Here is a 19,400-nt window from a genome sequence, read left to right on the forward strand (position 1 = left end):
TATAGTGCTGTTTGTAAGAAGAGTATTATCAATTATGACCAAAACGCAGGTCGATTCGTTTAGAGAACTCCTTTAGTATTCACGAACAAAGTCTCATCAATTTTGAAACACTACACTCCTGACTTTACAAAGGCACATTTTAAGTAACAAGCTGTAAATATCCTGTACTAAGAAGTGCAATAGTTCATCAACAGTGGATTCATGTGCACGTTTGTTGTGAGTGTGGGACTGAAATATTTTATTTTATCCCCAGGTGATCGCTGTAGAAATTTGTTCCATTTTCCAGTTCAGCACCACAGTAGTTGGAGTCAAGTGCAAGGATAGAGACTACAAACAGGTCGTTGCGATTTAGAGCAATTTCTGACCTTCTTTTGTCTCTACTTTTTCTGCAGGTCTTAATTTTTGGTAAACAAAGTAAACTTCATCTTAAATATTTTTCTCTATCTCCTTCAAAACGTAGAAGCATGAGAAAGGATTAAAAAAAATCAAAGCTTTTTATGTTATTTTGCAGTATGGTACAAAACCCTCACGGATGTGCTGCTACAGAGCCAAAGCTATGTTATAAACTGCTAGGTTTGCTTCATGGTCAGCCCAACAGTCACAATTGCCAACAGTAAACCTCTGAGTTCTTAAACGGCTGCAATAAAGAACAAGCTACTGCAGCCACGGTGCGGATCGAGCTTGTCCGGTGAAAACAAACACTTTCTAACTAAACGGCTGGCATTAACTTGCTCTCACCGTAGACTTCTTTCTTTGTATTTGCCATTTGTACAGGGCTCATCCCATCTCAAAAGTTTGCATGTGAACAGCATCCAGTGACGTGCAGTCACTGCGGAGGAGCGATGGAGTACATGTGTGACAGGTAAAGTAGCTACATGTGTAGAAATCCGTCCCTACTCTGATGAAAAGGTGTCCTAGGAGACTTCCAAAAAGTAATCTTCTGTTTAATGCAGTGGCCGGGAGGCAAAAGCACATTTCTGTGTGCCAGACTGGTGAGCAAAGAAGTGTGGACACCTCGGTGCTGAATGCCTGCTCACAAGGTTCTCCTGCAATACCCACGCAAGCCTCGGCCACCTAGAAGAGCTGGCGTTACGTCCTGCTTATTTGAAGATGTCAAATAGGTACGTGTGTGCTACGGCCAGAAAATCCCACAGCACCTGACGGCGAAGCACTTGCAGTGGGTGCCGGGACAGACGAGCCACGTCGGATTCCGCCTGCCTCGCCTGCTTCAACGCTGTCACCTGCTGTCTTCCCACCCGACGACAGGCGATGGCTCAGGGCCATTCCTGTGCCGCACACTGTGAACACCACCGCTTTGCGGCGGCTGCAGACAGCGCCGCGGGCGAGCCAAAGGCTCCGCACGCCGCTCCCCCCCGCAAGCACCGGGCGTTTTGGAAACCGACGACCCTTTTCGTTAAGGAAAGCGGTTGCCAGTAGCAACCCCCCGGAAAGGGGAACGGGAGGAGAGACCGCGGGCCGGCCGCTGGGGGAAGCGAGGGGAGGAAGGCGGAGCGGAACGGCGGGAACGGGGGCGCCGAGGCTGGAGGGGGGCTGACGCGGGAGCGGCCCCCGAGCCGGTTCCCGCCCAAGCCGCGGCGCGCGCCCCGCCTTCCACCCCCCACCCCCCCCCGCGCGCGCGCCGGGGAAAACGTTGCGCAGGTTCTAAAGCGGGGCCGGGGGAGGGGAGGGGGCGCGGCCGCGCACGAGGGGGCGTGTGTGTGGGAGCGGCGGGTAACGGCCGCCGCCGGGCTGCCCTCGCCGCCGCCGCCACCGGAGAGCAGTCCCCTCTCCGCCTTTGCGACAGCTGGCCGCGAGGCCCGCCGGTGTCCGGCGCCAGCGCCGCCGTCCCGGCCGCTCGCATGGAGCTGTCGGCCATCGGGGAGCAGGTGTTCGCCGTGGAGAGCATCCGCAAGAAGCGCGTGCGGAAGGTGGGCTGCGGTGAGGCGAGGCGGGGCGGGTCCCACCAGTGGTGGGGGGACGGCGCACCGGGACACCCCCCGCCCCTCCTTACTCGCACAAGCGCGGCGGCCGGGGGGCGTGGTGGGGTAACGGGCAGCGTGGGGTGGCGACAGCACCACCGGCACCTGCCTGGGGCCCGTGGGGCCGGCCGGGGGACGCGTGTGCTGGCGGGGATTGCTCATGAGGTGGGCGTGGGTGCTTCGGGGGTCCCTGGGGTAGCCGTGGGGTGTGTGTGTTGGGGGGGGTCACTACTGGAGGTTTGAATGTCTGTAGCATCAGTGATGAGGTCAGCGGACGGGACAGCCCGAATCAAGAGACGGTTTGTGGCGATGTGGTGGCTAGCTGCTTAGTGACTCAGTTTTCCCAGCCACGAAATCGCTCCCTGTCCCCACAGGTTGCTACAGGGATTAACCCCTAAGCATGCCGCCCGTAGAGATCCTTTGGTGCAAAGTTCCTTATAGGGCAGTGTTTTCCAACATTGGGAAGCTGATGAGCCCCCCATGAGAAAAACGAAACCGGTTCTGTGGCTCAAGTACCGGAGTGCTTTGCTTGCTGTGCTGTAACGTAAGGGTGTCCACAGCTGTCACTTCTGAGGGGTGGTCATCTTATATGCACTGAAAGCCGCTGCTCTGCTTTAGAAAGTGATCTGTACAACATTAAAGCTGCTCAGTATAACATCAAAGATTGTACTAGTTGTGCACGTTGCTCATTGAGCCCTTTGAACATGGTTTGCAGTTGCTACACTTTTTTTTTTTAAATATATATTCTTTTAAAGTCTTGTGCTGAGAGTGAACAAATAAATGGGTAACTCTGAACTTCAGCCGCAAGCTGCTGTTTGCTTAGGTCGAATTGTTGAGTGACTGTGATGAATTGAACAGCGTTTGAGTTAAGCATGTAACAACTGGAAGGGAGCATGCCAAAGAGATGCTTTATAGGTCTGAAACACTGTGTTTCTTCAGGAAAGTTCCCTTTGACACTTGCTCCTGGCATACATCTCCTTCTTGCGTTTATACGTGCTGACTTCTTGTAGAATTGCCTGTAAATGCAGGAATAGTTGCAACCTTGCTTAACTTTTGGGGTTCTGCCTGCTAGGCTCTGCAAAGGTACAATCCCAAGCTAATGTTACTTCAAGCAGTCTTAAATAACCTCCTCCCCATTGGCCCACTTTCTGGGGAAAAAGATAACAGCAAGGGAGGTTGAAAGAGGAAGTGGCTTTCTTTTGAAAATAAAGTGATGGGAAATGAGTTTTTCAGTTACAGATTTTTAATGGGTTGCATGTCATACCGTAGTGTATATTTGGTTGCAGAATTCACCTGTTTTCTTCCTTACTCCCTTAGGGTAAAGTAGAATACCTGGTGAAGTGGAAAGGATGGCCCCCAAAGTAAGTTGTGTTTTATTTGTCTTTTTTTCACCCCTTGATATCCAGTAATAGCTTATACAGTATTTCTCTGCAAATGAGCATCTTATTCTTAATGGCTAACCTCTTGTGCCTCATTCCAATAATGATAAGCAGAAACAGAGAGCCGCAAACCAAAACCAAATCTGACTTCCACACTGGCAGCTGAGACATACAAATTCTCTTCCAGTCTATTCTGAGTGGGGTTTACCACACTGAAACACTCCATTGAGATGCTTTCTAGACACAAATGTTTTTAAATTCATTATGAGTTCAATGGGAACCTTGATTCTTCTGAGCTTGGAAGGATTCCTTCTTTTCTGAGTCAGCACCAAGAGGACCCCACTTTATTTTTAGAGCTCTATGCAGTCTTTTAAAATAGAAAACAAATTGATTGGCTCGTCTTGTCCTACTGCTTCCCCCCTGCAATTCACCAACGGAAAGGGGCAGTGTTTCAGCTTTATTGATTGTAGTCAAATGCAGGTGATCTTTGTCCCTTGAAAATTACTGCCATGCCTTCATTTCCTTGTCTAAAATCACCTATTTTGAGTGCCTTTTCTGATTTTGCTTTGGTCACTGTACTGCAAGAAAAAAATGTTTTTGCAGCATTGCTGTGCACTATTTACAGATTCTTCTCTTATTAAAATGCCACTGCTTTGAAGAATGCCTGAATAGTCTGTACAGTGCTTTGAGACTAAAGGGATTAGGTGACTGGAGACTATTACTACTATGTTAGTTAGCGGTCTACATCCCATATGGGGCCCCTGTCTTTGCTTTTGTGTTTGTATCTGGGTGTGTGTACATACACAATGTGCGTGGGTACAACTACATCACACATTCAGTTGCACTGCATGTTGCTAACCAAAGGGAACTGCTTTTACTGGTTGACTGTTGCAGTAGGAAAGCAAGGCCCACTGGGGTGGTCTTGGCAGATTGTACCTGGTGTCCAAGATGCGTTCCTGCATGCCTAGTCCTTGTGCTTATAGGGCATGTGTGAATATAAGATGCTTCCCCTCTGTGGTGTTGGTGGGAGAGGGTGACTTTATTCTTGACTGTGAGTTCTTATGTCAAACTGTAATCTTGTGCACTTGTTAAGCACCAATTGCCATTTAGTGTGGGTCATTTCTTAACTTCATTTCTTCTTTCCTTGGCCTTGTAAGTAGCCAAGCCTAATGTAATCACTGGTAGAGATTGAGAAATATATTTGTAGTCCATGAGGCACCGTCCCCCTTTGGCCAGAATACTGATGTTTATCCCATTCTTCTTTCAACAAATGCATTGAGGTCCTTCTCTTCTAAAGGCACTTGCCAAAAAGGTGGACTGAGGCATGGTATAATGTTTCCTTGGACACAGCAGCCCTTGTTCTTACTGATGCCCCTGCTTGCCCTGTGACTTGGAGCTCTGGCAGAGCCAGAAACTCTTTGAGGATTTAAAAGCATAGCCTTCTGCCCAGCAAGGAAGAGGTGTTAGGGTTTCTCTCTTTTGATGCTGTGACATGTCCAAACACCTTCCCTCTTCCTCCAAATTCCAAACCTGAAGAGCACTGCCTTTTTCCTTTTTTGATTCATTTTAACTGTGGTTCAAGTTGCTTAAAACCCAAGGCACTTTGCGCATTGAAGTCACGTTCATCCTGCTAGTAGCCTCTGTTCCATGTTTCTGAACAGACCTATGCATGTGATGGCATGCAGCAGCACAAGTTGTTTACATCTTTGTCTTGTAACATATTCCAATTCCTCATCCCGCTTCATGTTTCACTTCATTCCCCTCCCAAACCTTGTGGCATTGCTCTTTATAATCTCTGTACCAATTATTCCATCATTCTCATTGGAGGTTTCATGGAAGGGAATAATGATAGATCAGCTGCTTTCCCAAGTAACTGATAGTTCACCTTGTTTTTCTTTCTTTCTTTTTCCCTTTTAAATAAAAAATTCCTGTTAACGTCCTGCACCTCAGATTTCTGGATTGTACTGCCAGAGCCAGGGAATGGAGGATTACAATCTGATTCTAGCTGCAAGCTTGTTTACAACTTGTGTTAGAGTTAAGAGGGGAGGGGGAAGAGGAGGAGAGAAGGAGGGGGAAGGAAGATCATATGATCTCTGTTTTCCAGAGTGCCTGCTCTCTGCAGTTGTGCTGCAGCCCGGGCTGTGTGTACCCGTATATACAGCTCGGTGTGCGCGCGCGCGGCAAACTCAGACGTGGGGGTTTTCGTATGCAGTGTTTTGCCACTGCAGCGAAGCCAGAAACAGAGCTGCAGAGAGAGAAGGGCAACACCCACCAGGTTTTTTTTTTTTTTGGAAAGCAAAATCCCTTTCTTCTCCTGCCTGTGAAAAGCAATCCAATGTTTTTTTCCCACCCTTGTGTTATTATTTTTCTTAAAGTTGTAGAATGACTGCCAGAATCCCTGCAGCTGGGAGGAAACCTTCCTCTGCTCAAACAGCATCTTGGCTTTGACAGCTCGCAGTCAAGTTGCTGCAGGAGTCTTGAGCAAAGGAGAGGAGGGATCAGCTTGTTTCTCCCTTTTGTGAAAGGATTGTTCTTTCATTCCTAAAAACATTCTCCAGGAATGCTCCTGTATTTCAATACCTTTCTTCTAATAGAGAAATTAAAAGGAAAAGCACTCCCAAACCACCTCCCCTGTATACATACATGCAGGTGTCACGTGCCCACACGTGCAGCTGTGCTTCATCCAGAAACGAAAACATCCTAAAACACATCCCCCCTGTGTGAGGGCATTGATATGAATGCACACTAGCCCACCTCCGTTTCACTTCTCTCTGGCCTTCCTTTCCAGGGGCTGGGAGGAGATCTGCCTCTAGGCTGTGGACTTCACATTCCAGGAAAATAGATGTTCTGTGGCATTTGGGTTTCAGACTTTCTTTATTGCTTTTGAGTTTTTACAGTAGAGACATGTCACCTACCTTTTCTGGACAAACATGACCTTTTAGAAGCAAACATGCTATAAGGACTACCTTGTGATCCTTTCACCTTCCACAGTGAGGGGGATTTGGCTGTGCTCCCTAGTATTTAGTGCAGCACTGCCCTTTGGGAACAAGTTTTAACATTGCCTTCTGCGTGGTTTCAGTTCTTTCCTGAACATCTGACTCCTGTCACAGCTGTCTGGCAATCGAGGAGGAAGATGGGGCAGTGGGTGACACTCTTCACAGGCTGCTTTCAGAATGCCAGACTTACTTGAGTAGTTTTGGTAGCCCTGACCGCCGTGTAGATGGGTTCCTCCTGCACTGGTACAGAAATACTGATGACCTCTGCTAGACAGAAATAACCTGCAGGGGGAGCCGAGCAAGAGGAGGAATAGTTGGAAAGTTGCCATCAGCTCGCCGCGGGGCTTAGGTCCTGAATATGTTTACCTGAGTGGCATCATTGGACAAAAATTAAACTCTTCTTGAATTAGTACTTTTGGCTTCAGTGATTAGAGGTAATTAATAATGCAGGTGAGAAAGCATACTTACTCTTTGAGCACTCTAAATTAAGAGAGACCTATTTTTCAGAAAGCTGTATCAAATCATCTCTCATTGTTTCACAAAGTTTGTTTGATTTGAGAGGGTGCTGCAGATGAAACCTGTTAGGCATTGATTTAAAATCAGTTTGCAAGTGTCTGCAAAGGCTTTGCAAGCCACATAGAGGGGAGCAGGAAAGTCTTCCTGTTCTCTTACAAAGAGCTGCTTGACGCTTGGCTCTGCCTGTTTTGGGCAAGGCAGGTGGTGTCTAGGGGAAGATGAGGAGAACATGGCTGAGATTCCTTAGACTTCTTGCAGTGTTATGGCAGGCTCCACCACCCCTTGTGAAGACAGTGTCCAGGGCCTTTGCACCCTGGTAGGAGGCCTGCAAAGAGAATGTTTCATGAGAGTATTGTTTACTTTATATTCCTTATGTTTCTCTTCAGATACAGCACATGGGAGCCAGAAGATCATATCTTGGACCCCCGCCTGGTTGTGGCTTATGAGGAAAAGTAAGAGCGCATACTCTTTCTTCCCCTGGACACAGGGAACAGAAATAATGTCTTTATTTCGTAGTGTGCATAAAGTGCCTCTCTTGTCCCTACTTCAACCAGAGATGAGATATATGGCAATGAGTCTTGTTTGATCTTTGTCACCCTAGTGTTGACTGAGGTGAACAAGGCAGGCTTAAAGCAGTTTGATTGGCACTGTTCAGGAAATGTGGCCAAGAACAAGCAGTATTGAGCCAAAGAGCAATTGGTCTCAGATTTTAATCATCTCCAAGGCTGGACTGGAGCGATGCAAGGTGATAAATTTCTCTAACCCATCCTTGATCAGCTGAGTCAGAGAAATTCCCTTATTGCAAGGCTTTCACTCCTACAAGAAGCAGTTCTGGGATGTTTTCCAAGCTCACACTGGTCACCGTTGGGGTTTAATGAAGGAAATGAGGAAGCTGTGCAGCGAATGGTGTAAGGCCCATTTTGTGCTGTGCTGTTTAGTACTCTGTGTTCTTTTTTCACAGGGAAGAGAGAGACCGTGCATCAGGGTACAGGAAAAGAGGGCCCAAACCAAAGCGCCTCCTACTGCAGGTAGCCTCATGCTCTTCTGTGTATTTCTAACTTGCTAGCTGCTATGTTGCTCCCCTGCTCACAGGAATGTGGAAACTGTCCATCTGCTGTTGCGTGCACAAAATTGGAGGTAACAAACTAATAAAACAGTATGAAGTCAGTGGGTAGGCAGATAGCTCAAAAGTCAGCTATCCTGTCTTTAAAAAGTTAAAACAAAGAAATGCTCTTTCTCTTTGAAATAGGGTTTTATAAATGTTGAGCTTGGGTGTTGCAGGGTACCTAGTTTTCGTGCTCTTTTAATTTCATGTTGGACTTGTCGGAAGCAGAGTTCCAGCACATTTTGACTGCTGCCAAGCAAAGCAGCCAATCCTAGGAAGCATATATTAGGAAAAGCTTAGCTGGCAGTTGAAGAGGTGAGAGAAACAATGTGGTAGAAGCAGCACAACTTACCCTAGCTCATCTAGATGTTGAGGGACTGAACAAAGAATAGTTTCCTGGCCCTAACTGTATTACCAACCTGGTTGATTCTATGATTCTATGATTCTACCAGTTTTCCACTCTGACTCTTGCTGCATTGATGTCTTGGCAGCGGCTCTATGGCATGGACTTGAGGAGTGCGCACAAGGGAAAGGAGAAGCTCTGTTTCTCCCTTGCACGGAGGTTTGGAGGAGGAGACAGTAGCCTGCCAGGGGCCAAGACAGGGCAGGCAGAGTTCTCGGAGAAGACTGGGGGAGCAGTCCTGCCATTCTCTCTGCGGAAGCAACGCAAAAACCAGAAGTATTTGCGACTGTCAAGGAAGAAGTTCCCCCGCATGGCAAGCCTGGAGGGTCGAAACTGTAGGCATGAGTTCTTCCTGAATGATGCAGTGGACTTAGAGGCCAGGCAGGGCCCTGAGGACTGGGAGACCATGCAACACACCAGCAAAGAAGGTAAGGTCAGATACTTCATGTCTGTAAGGTTCTGGGGTGTGCAAAGCGTGCTCTCTGCTTCCTTCTTGCTTTATCCTGGGATTGTGGTTTAGGTCAGGTCATTGAGGCAGCTTTTACTGGTTCACACTGTCGTTCTCTTACCTAGAAGTTGCTTTCTTATTTGGGTGAATAGCACAGATTTTCTGGTGCTGTTGCTTCTCTGTAGTTTAACATCAGTGACAGCCCTCCCATTGTTAGAAAACATGTGGAAGATAGCTGCAAGTTGCTCTTCTCTAACATTTTTCTCCCAGCAGAGGTGACATGCAGGTGTGACAGAGATCTATGTTCACATAACATGCATATTGAGTCTGCAGCTCTGCTAAAAGAAGTTTGGCTGGCAGCAGGCAAGCCCAGTCACTGGCACTCCTCTCATAGCCCTGCTCTGAAGAGCTTTTAGGAATGCTGCTAGGAACCTGTAGCACATTCATCTACCCCATCCTTTCCATTCTTCTCCACACCCCACATGCCTTTCTGTAGAGCTGTGTGAGGGGGGGATGAGAGAAATTAAGCGGGGATGGTAACTCCTGCCTGATCCCCACTGTGTAGGCAGCATGTGTGTAGGCACGAGAGATGTCCAAGCACATTTGGCATTTTGGGGAAGGATACCAGCGTCTTGTGCAGGAGAGCTGTGGGATGCATGTGTTGCTCTGAGTTACCAGGGCAACTCTATCCCTGTGTTGTTAGAGCTTCTGAAGGCGTAGCTTTCCTTGGAGTAGGAAAGCTGAGGCTTGTGGTGCTTGTAGTAACTGAGAGAATCCTGTTACTCCTTGCTAGGAGTAGCTGTTAGCCAAGAAGGATTTGGGAATAGGTCTGTGTTCTGGGAATCAAGCCTATCCCTCCTTTCTCCAGGGAGGCAGCAATGGGGGTAACACAGAGGAACTCAGTGTTACATCCTGGCAACGGGCAGATGCGTAGGGCTGTTCCCCTCTGTGCTGGGCTCTAAAGCATTTGAGAATTGGAAGAGTGAACAGCACTACAGATATGTAAAATTGTTTTTGTTTTCCCCCTGGTATACGGCCTGCATGGAATTCCAGTTATTGTTAGAGGGAATTGGACTCTTTCTGAGGTGAAAAGTGGGCACCTCAGATATTTGAGACAGAGGCCAGGAAATACACCTCTAAGAGGCTCTCATTCCTTGCCCAGGTTAGGATACAAAAGTCTGTAGTAGATGTATACTGACAGGGAAAGAGTACATTTTCCTTCCTTTCTTTGTGCATTTTTGTGACTGTCTCTGGGGGTTGGGGACAAGTGAGGCTTTGAGTGACAGAGGGACTGATAATTATTCTTACTGTAAGGAAGTGCAGGGATGCCTGTGTTTCTTGTATGGTGCTCTCCAGGAGCAAAGGAATAATAGGAGAAAGGGAGAGCAGTCTCTGTGAAGCACCAGTGATGGGTTGAGAAAATTGCATTCAGGCTGCACTGCAGGTGCAGTATGAGGAAAAACCTCCATTTTAGATCACTTCAACTACTGTAGAAGTACCTAGGGGGAGTGTGTGTTTGTGATTTTTGACTTTTCTGAAGGGTAGGGCACTTCCAAACAGGTTTGCTCACACCTGGGTGAGCAGAGCTAAATAAGGGGATGAGAATGAGTGAAAGGTATTAGGGACTTGTGGATAGTTAGATGAGCTGGGGGATATTATGGGGTCTTCTGGTTCTTGTGTAGGTTGCTCTAATGCTGTGTCTGGACACGGCTACTCTTCCCTTTCCCTATTACATCCTGCAGTATTCCATTTTCCCTTAGCCTGTGAGGGGAGGGCTTGCCCATGCTCTTGCTTGCCTTGTATGTGAAACTCAGTACAGGATGATTTCACCTGGCATTTGTTAGAAAGGAGGCTGTTTTTCCATCCTTACCTTCCCTCTCTCTTCCTTCTTCTCCCTCACTCTCTTGTCTCTCACTAACATGCTCTTATCTGCCTCTCCTTCTGCAGCAGATGTGGATGGCAATCTCCCTTGGATTCCCACTGTGCCCCCCAGCGAAGTGACAGTGACAGACATCACGGCAAACTCCATTACTGTCACTTTCAGAGAAGCACAAGTGGCCGAGGGCTTCTTCCGAGACCGGAGTGCACAGTTCTGAATCTCTGTTTTCAGTGCTCCCCAAAACCAACGCTTTTAGGGAAGGTTTGTTTTTTTCCCTTAAAGAAACAAAGAAACAATCAAAAATGTCTCCTCTTAAAATGTTTACAAAGACCTTTTCTTTTTCTCCCCCCCCTTTCAGATACGCAAAAAAGGGCAGTGTATGGGGTGTGTGTTTGTCATTGCTTTGTCCCTCTGAAAAACTGACAGCCTTTTCCCTGGCAAAGACTCACCTCCTAGATGTGAAAGCAGCAAGTTGAACAATTCACCTTTTATCTTGTTAAGTGGCAGCAGCTGCATCTGTGGGGAGAGGGCATGTGGAGGTGGAAGGAGAGCTGGATCTTTAGCTGCTGCCTTGTTCTGCAATTGATATCCTTTGGATAAAGATACTTCTCTCTGCATTGCTCTTCCCACCTTCTTCCTGCCTCTCTTCCTACAGCAGTGAAAGGTGATGGATCCAACCTGTGTAGATAACTCCAACCTGTTCAGACTTTCTCTCCAGTGCTGTTTTCCCTGTAGCCTGCTGTCAGGACTTCAGAACCATATTTGCCTGTCTGTGGTAAGTCAGTCTTTGCAGCATGGGTCTGTATGGCCAGCAGAGGTTTCTCCCATTCATTGTTGATTATGCAGAAAGACTGAGCTGCATCTCTGAAGTCTGGATTGGCGACATAAATTCAGTTTGCCCTCATTAAAAGCTCAGAGACCCAGCACAGTCGAGACACAGAGTTTTGTATATGCTAAACAGGATTTCCAGGCTTGGCTCTGCTGCGTAATGGAAAATGGGGTGTTCTTACCCTTTGCCAAATTGAGTATTAGTGACAAATGCTGCCTTGGATTGGTGGTAATAAGTTAGTTGAAAACTGAGTCCTCTCTCCTAGGAGGAGGGGCCAATAGGACAAGTGAAGCATTGCCTATTTCCTGGCACTGCAAAGATATGCAAGATACTGGCACAGGCCCAGGACACAGGAATTGGATAGAGCTGAGCTAGAAATGGACCTTGATTGCAGCAAATTCTGTTCTTGAATCCCATTGAGAGGTCCAAGGTAAACAACATATGAGGAAGGCATGTGTTAGATCTGAGGAGGCAAAAAAAAAAAGAGACTTCTGGATTGCACTGCCTAGGTATTATTCTTCCATGACTGCAGTCTCCTCACAGTGTCTGATCCTGTACTGCTTTGCTGATGGGAACTTCCCCTTGGAAGGCTTAAAAATCTTTGCCAAGGAAAGTGGTCTGCATTTCAGTGGCCCTACCTGATCTTGCACTTAAAAATGCCTTGTGCTGGACTGCCTGTGACACTTCGAGGTTTTTGAAGACTTGCTGTATTTGGAGCTGGTAGTTTAGCATAGCATCTGTTCTTGCACATGCATGTTCTCTTCCATTTCTTTGAAAAGCATATTTTATTTAAATAAATAACTTGAATTTTTAAATATAGACCTTTTCCTATGGAAACCAAGAAAAGTAAGCTAGAGTCTAAGGTGGGAACTGCAGGACAGAGTGCTGCAAGGGTTTGATTGGTTACTGTCATGATCATTGCCCTTAAATCTTTTGATTTCTCGCCTCACCCTACTTGAAGCATCTCTTACCTGCTGTATTTGTTCTAAATGAAGCTATGAGTCTTGTGAGCTCAGAGGTAAGACACCAGTGGAAAATTTCAGTGTGTTTATTTGAAGGACTTGGCTGCTGGGCTGTAGGATTTGGGAGCTGTGGGGCTTGTGGTCCTCCAAATACCTACTTTTTGCAGAATGCTTGGACTTGCCCTGATGGCTTTTATTAAAAGCAGGTTTCACCTCAGGTAGGGCATGGCAACTCAGTGTAGACTTAGAGTTTCCCTTTCCATCTCAGAGCTACTTGAACAGACTTGTCTTCCACTATGTCACAGCAATTCCAGAACCACTGGGAAGGTCTTGAATTTCTGGACTAACCTTTTGTCACTCAAAGAAGTGACATGGAGTTTCATTATGGTGAAATCTGAGAGGGTGAGAAGGGGAAACTGGTGGGGAGAATTATGTGGTGGGAGGAAGAGTGAGTGGGAAAGAAGCCTGCAGTAGCTAGCAAGGGCAAATCAATGAGGTAGGCATAAAGGCTCAGGATGTTTGTTGAACGTGGGTGCCCAGGCTTCTGTATCTGGAGTTGAACTCCCTTCTGCAGGATGTGGGGTCAGACAGTGTTGTCATTGTCACCCACACACACCCCTACCAAATGTGCTGAATGCTAGCATCTCTCTCTTGTGGCCAGTGGACACACCAGGTGACTGAGTCCACTCATGAGGGTTATAACAGGTCAGGTATTGTGCTGAAGCACAATATTTTACCTTATATTTTGAGAAGTCTTGAACTCCAGCCCATCCTGCTAAAATCTTCATGGAGTTTGTAGGATCTGGTTGCTTTATTCTAATGCAGCTTTTGTCCTGTTTTCATCTCAGTGTGCAAATACCCTGAAAAAGCTTCTTAGTTTCTGAGATTCCTGTCTCGCTCTGACCCTGAAAGCAACATCAGTCCTGCAGCAGGAAAGAGCCTGTCCTAATAAACTGGATTTCCATCCTCTGCTTTTCTAGGCACTCACCAGCTGGGACTTCTCAGTGTTTTGATTTGGCATTTCTCTTTTAAACATCTTTTTCTCTTGCAGTGGAGTCAAAGACCTGTGGTGGCCTTTCAAAGAGGATCCACCCACAGCTTCATATTTTAATAGTTTTTTGAATCAAGCTAGCTTGTGCTCAGTTTATGACTAACCATCTTGCTACACAAAGTACCTGGCTGCTGTGTTGCTTTGTGTACAGGTCAGTGAGGAGTTAACCCTTAATGGGTTAAGCCGCAACAAGTTGTGTGTGAGTTTGGTTTGTGCGTGGGAGGTGGAGTCTGTGGTAGGAAACTAAGCAGTTACTGTACTGAGCTGGACTTTTTTTTTTTAACATTCATTATTTTTTTATCTTAAAGATCTTTTTGAGAAGTTATTTCTCTTTTTAAAATGTGTTGTGTTCCATATTGTCTGGGACATATCATTGTGAACTTCCTTGGTAGAGTTGGTCTTCAGGGACTTTAAAATTAGCTTTATTCCAGTCCTGCAGGTGTAGAGACATACAGAGGTTTTACTTGTGATGGCAAAAGGGGTTGCCTGGATTTACTTCTTTCTCCTCCCCAACACTATCTACCAGTTCAACCCAAAATCTGAACATGTAACTGGGACCTCTTGGGCTAACATACCAATAAAATTGGATGCTGTGCTCAGAGCTTCATTAAGCATTCTGTTTGATTAGAAGAGCCAGAATAACATCCAGCTGAAGCTGAGTTGGATAATTATATTTGAAGCACAAACTGAGACTAGAACTGGGCTAACTCTTCCATACCTCATTTTGCTCCATGGCTGTAAATGAGACAAACCAGCCAGTGCAAATTACTGAACCTACACAAGGAGCAAACTTCTCTAAGAATAATTGTCCTAAGAGTCATTCTTAGAAAAGTTTCCATGTGAGAATTTACCCAGCCACATGTTGGGGACAAAATAGAGATATTCACAAAATCACAAAATGGTAGGGGTTGGAAGAGACCTCTGGGGATCATCTAGTCCAAGCACCTGCTAAAGCAGGTTCACCTAGAACAGGATGCACAGGAATACAACCAGGCAGGTTGTGAAGGCCTCTAGAGAAGAAGATGCCACATCCCCTCTAGGCAGCCTGTTCCAGTGCTCTATCACTTTCACAGCAAAGAAGTTTTTCCTTATATTTAGATGGAACTTCCTATGTTCTAGTTTGTGCCCATTGGCCCTTGTCCTCACAGTTAACATGGTATATATATGTGAGTGAAGTGAATGACTTCATGAGATTGGAAAACCTTTATTATTAACACTGTTTAAAAAAAAAGAGAAGGGAGGAAGGAAAAAAAAAGGATTGCCTCTGTCCTGGATGGTTATAAAATAGATATTATTGTTCTGATATATAAGTAATGCCTTGGAATAGCAGGTTTTACAGATAAATAGTGGCATTAAGTAGCCTTCTAGCTCCTGCATGCTCTTCATTGTTTTGCATTTGCTTGAGAGCACTTTTGCTTGTGAAGTCAGACCAAGGTGGGGTTTTTTTTTGTTTTTCAAGCAAAGCCAGGGTATTATCATAAGAACACCCAAAAGCAGTTCCATTTGCCAAAGTAATTCCAAATTTGTCAGTGAATCGACCCTTGCTTATATTGGAGCTTCACATGGAAAGATGCTTATTGAGAAATGAATGTCTCTTGTTGTTGTTGTTGTTAGCATTGTGAAACTGTCTGGAATTGTTTCTCTGGTGTTTTGTGATTGAATGTATAAAATTTTTTGTTCACCTCACTGGGGCCCTTGGCCTCAGTACTGTTCCCTGCTGTGTGCCAGCAGCTTGATGGCTTCACTGGCAAACAGAAGGGAGGCTTTACACAGGTCAAAAAATAGGCAGGGCAGCTCATACAAGACCCTTGATGGTAGCCACAACAGAGGTCAGGGTGCGGAAGATGGCAGCGAGTGCTGTCAGCCACATCCCTCTATCTGAGCAAAGCAAAATCTGCTAGTACCTCTCCACCCTTTCCTCTCAAGCTTTAATTTGTGATTTCTAAAGCAGGGAAAGTACAACCTCCTCTTTTCTTCTAAAGCTAATTAATCGACCCATCTTCTGTTCCTCCCTTGCTTATCTGCAGCATAGGAAGAAGAGTAGGGTGGGCCTTTCTAGGAAAAAAGTAGGGGCAGCTAATTGTCAGGGAAGAGAGGGAAAGTTGCCTTAGAGTTGCTCTTGGTCTGTGGTCGAGGAGAGGCCTTTGGGTGAGCTTGCAGCTGAGAGACAGGCACATTAGAAGTGCAGAGAACTTGTAGTGAAGTTGATAAGCAGGTGGATGCCCCCTGAAATTCTTAGTGGGCCCTGTGAAGAGGAGATGGTCAGTGCTGTCTTTATGTATCTGTCTTTTACCGTTCAGGAAGGCAAGGGAGATGTGTATGTTAACAGCTTGCATAGGGTAGCTTTTACATGGGAATGTATAGCCATAGCATGTACAGGTAAAGAAAGTGTGTTGCTTTTGCCATGCTTGTTGTAAAATAATTTTCCCCAAGGGCATGGTAAACTTGCTTTGAGACAATCTGTTATGATCAAGAGACTGTGTTGTCCTCTACCTGCTGACTTACTGTCTTGACCGAAAAAGAATGAACCCTCTGGGTATTGAAACACCTGGATTCTACCCAAGCAGCTGGGCAAAATGGAAAGCCCTTACAAAACAGCTCCAGGACGACTGGAAGGAGAGAGAAGCATTGACTTAAAACTGACTTCAGAACCTTCCAGTCCTTTCCTGTAACAAGTACTTCCTGGAGCCATGACCTCCTTTTCTCTGCCTCTTGCACCCTTAATTTCTTAACGTACATTAGCTTAGCAGGGAGCAGGCAGGAGATGATCTCTGGTTGACTAGAAGATGTAGAGAGATGCAGAGCTCAGTGGGAGCATGTAATGACTAACTGGGAGGAGATGGTTTGCCACCAAGTTAGGATGGGGTAGAAGCTTTGCTGCTGAGATTGTTTCTACCTGCTGAGGGCTGCTCTGCAGAGATACTAGGGGTTCTTGATGGGAAGTGCCAGTCAATATTGAAAGGAGCACTCCTAAAACCATCTGTCACAGCTTATCTGTTACTGGAGTAGCAGAGTTTTGGCTGGGAGGGGAATTTTGGAGGAGGAGAAGGTGGAAAGCCTTTTTTATTATTATTTCTAAACAGAAAATGCAGTGTCAGCACAAAGAGGCTTTTTTTTGCAAATCTGTCAAAATGTTAAGCAGGGTTTTTTTTGCTTTAAATCTGAAGTATGTTTCGAAGCACTTTGGAAATGCAAAGCATTAGGAGTGCTAAGTACTCCTTATCGTCTGGCTAAAAGTGGCGTTTGAAAAGCAAAAGATGTGTCTGTTTCAGGCCGCTGGCTGCTCCTTATCGCTTTTACAGAGCTGCCACCCAGCCCTTTGCCTCCCTCCCACGCCGGAAGGGGGAGCGTGTTCCACCCTGCCAGCTGAGGGGAGGGCTCCTGAGGGAGGAGAGGAGACCTGCAGAGACCCTCAGGGTGCAGGTTAGCTTCCTCCTCTCCAATTCATTTAAGGAAAGGGAAAAATGAAATTGTTTGAGTGGTCCTAGTCTGGAACTGTGACCATTTCTTTCAGCTCTGGAGACATCTTTGTAGTTTCCCGTCTGAAGAATTGCACCTTATTAACTTAACTGAGGAATGGGGAGAACTCTGTTCTTCTGCAGGGAGTGAGGAGAGGAGGGAAGGGTGAGCCAGGAGCTGCCTTCGTCAGCTGCTGGATTTTTCCAGAGCATTTTTCCACCTCATCTCCAACAGAACGGCAACAAAAGAACTAAAATAATGTAGATGAAGCTTTTGTTCTGCGTATCTCAACAACCTTTGAGGAGGCTGAGATCAGAGAATCTTTCTCCCTCACCTAGCCTGCTCTGTAGCTGGGGAAACCCCAGTTCTCCTGCTGGGTTTTCAGCACCAAGCCTTTCCCTCAGCATACACACAGCATTTGGACTCTTCTGCACACTGACTCGTGTAATTTGGTATGCTTCCTTTCTGTTGCGGGGGAGGAAGATGGGGTCAGCTGGAGGGGAGGGTCCCCAATTATTTTTCTTCTTGTCTCTTCAGTTGTTGCTGTGGTTCCTGTCAGCACGCTATAGAGTACCTGAGTCTTTGCACACAGAAAGCTTCTTTTTGCACAGAATGAGCTTTTAGCTTTTGTACAGACTAATTGAATGTATTTGGGGAGGGGGGGCAAATGGGGAGTCAACCAATTTCAGACAAACCAATCGGAGTATAATGCCTTTTCTGAGCGAGTACGTGCTGTAAAAGGAGATTGCAATAGCAAAGGGAGAGCAGGCTCAAGTATAAATTGACACAAAGTGTGGTTTTATTTTTGTACTGATATGGATGAGAGACTGTACAGCATCTATTTATTTAGATGATTTATGTGGTAAATGTTGCAAACAAAATTATTAAAATATTAAATATGAGAACTGACATTTACATAATGGTCTATTTGTGTGGTCATTTACCTTCCCAGGCTTTAATTCCACAGCTGAATTACTTTCTGCCAGTCAGTTCTGTTGGTAGAAACGGGCAGTCTGGCTGGAAAAAGAATGGCAAATGCATGTACATGCGTGAGAAAGATCAGTAAGTGAAGAATGGAGCCTGCAAAAGCCTGCTTTTGACATTGCTCATCACTTTGATTCGAGGAGGTTACGTTTTTATTAATTTTTAACCCAGTGAATAAGTTAAATCTGTACAGAGGTGACCAGGGACAGTTGGTCTTTGATGGATTAGAATTTGAAGAAGGGAATGCCAGTGGCAGGTTGTCGGCTGCTCTGGGTTTAGGGAGTTCTTGATGTCCTTGCACAACGCTGCGATGCCAGGAGAACTCTGCCAGTACCAGCAGAGTGCTGGTGTGTTCCATATTCTGTCTCCTTTGGGAATAGAGAATATCTGAGGTGAGGCCCAGGTTGCCAAACATGCTTCACTCTGGTTGTCTGCAGGGAAGCCATTCTCAGGGTTGGCCTGTGGACCTTTCAAGGAGCTTACCAGTAGCACAGCAGCTCCTCAGTAGAGTTGGGCCCGTGATTCACAGCAGGTAATGTGGGGTTTAGCCTAGGAGCCCAATTCCTAAAATTGCTGATACTCTGTGGACAGAATCCCAAACATAATTTTGTCCACCTTGGTTTCTTATTTGCTCCCCCGGTGTGTGTGCCTCTCCATCCTCTGTGGAGGGGAAGCTAGCTGAAATCGAGGTACCTCAGCAGCAAATGGTGCTCAGATGGCTTTAGTAGATGGAAGGTGGGGGTGAGCCTTGCATCTGAGCGTGGCTATGACGTCAGTGACAACAGCGGAGGGGGATGGGGTGCATTTCCTGAGTCAGTCATGGCAGCGTGGTGAAGTCTTGCCTGCCTTACCAAAGCACTGGCAGCATGCGCTCGCCCTGAGCCAGGGAGGCTGGACTGGAGTGATGGCATCGGAGCAGGACTCCAGCCAGCCACTTACTTTCTGGCAGCAGCCAGTGAGTCAGGTGAAGTTGGAAGAAGCTGCAGTGCAGAGTTACGGGAAAACCTACTTTGGAAATTGTTTCTTCCTACCCCTGCCAATGCCGCAGAGGCTGCCTGGCACTAGAAACTCATAACAGCTTGTCCTTCTGCATGCATGTGTTGGCTGGATTAAAGGATAATCTGGGTAGTACTTCTTTGCTTCCCCCCTCCTCCCTTTTTCTTTTCTTTTTTTTTTCCCCCCAATAATCTGTAATTATGTTGCCCCTCTGATCCGTGCAGTGCAGCCAGCACGTCTTGTGCAACTCTCCTGATAGGATGCCTGAGAACAAGGGTGCTCAGCTGCACCACAGGATGTGCCCCAAGGTAACTGGAGTGGAATGAGCAGCTTGGTGTTCTCTGGGTAGCATGGAGTGAAACAATGTGCTGGTAGTCACCCTCTCTGTATTCCGCACCTCTCCCCTGCTCTTGG

The 19,400-nt window shown here is 46.4% G+C and overlaps 1 protein-coding gene across 2 annotated transcripts; it reads left to right on the top strand.

Annotated features, from left to right (window-relative positions):
- Positions 1 to 1,712: 1,712 nt before the first annotated feature.
- On the top strand, positions 1,713 to 17,926 carry CBX7 (chromobox 7). Of its 2 annotated transcripts, none has more exons than XM_064155234.1 (6): positions 1,713 to 1,928; positions 3,297 to 3,340; positions 7,257 to 7,322; positions 7,832 to 7,898; positions 8,467 to 8,806; positions 10,774 to 17,926. In XM_064155234.1, the coding sequence occupies exons 1-6, from the start codon at positions 1,860 to 1,862 to the stop codon at positions 10,920 to 10,922; spliced, it is 735 nt and encodes a 244-aa protein (XP_064011304.1). In that variant the 5' UTR covers positions 1,713 to 1,859; the 3' UTR covers positions 10,923 to 17,926. The 2 variants fall into 2 exon arrangements, with proteins under 2 accessions (XP_064011304.1, XP_064011305.1); XM_064155235.1 differs by having other exon boundaries at positions 10,777 to 17,926.
- Positions 17,927 to 19,400: the final 1,474 nt, after the last annotated feature.

The sequence above is a fragment of the Pogoniulus pusillus genome, chromosome 15 (genome assembly GCF_015220805.1).
Source record: "Pogoniulus pusillus isolate bPogPus1 chromosome 15, bPogPus1.pri, whole genome shotgun sequence".
In the NCBI taxonomy this organism is placed as follows: domain Eukaryota; kingdom Metazoa; phylum Chordata; class Aves; order Piciformes; family Lybiidae; genus Pogoniulus; species Pogoniulus pusillus.

Excerpts from the sequence above, each read along its gene's own strand:
- CBX7 (XM_064155234.1), top strand. The coding sequence starts at position 1,860 with ATGGAGCTGTCGGCCATCGGGGAGCAGGTGTTCGCCGTGGAGAGCATC. Across the intron at positions 7,323-7,831 it reads GTTGTGGCTTATGAGGAAAA|GGAAGAGAGAGACCGTGCAT; the intron begins GTAAGAGCGCAT and ends CTTTTTTCACAG. Across the intron at positions 8,807-10,773 it reads GCAACACACCAGCAAAGAAG|CAGATGTGGATGGCAATCTC; the intron begins GTAAGGTCAGAT and ends CTCCTTCTGCAG.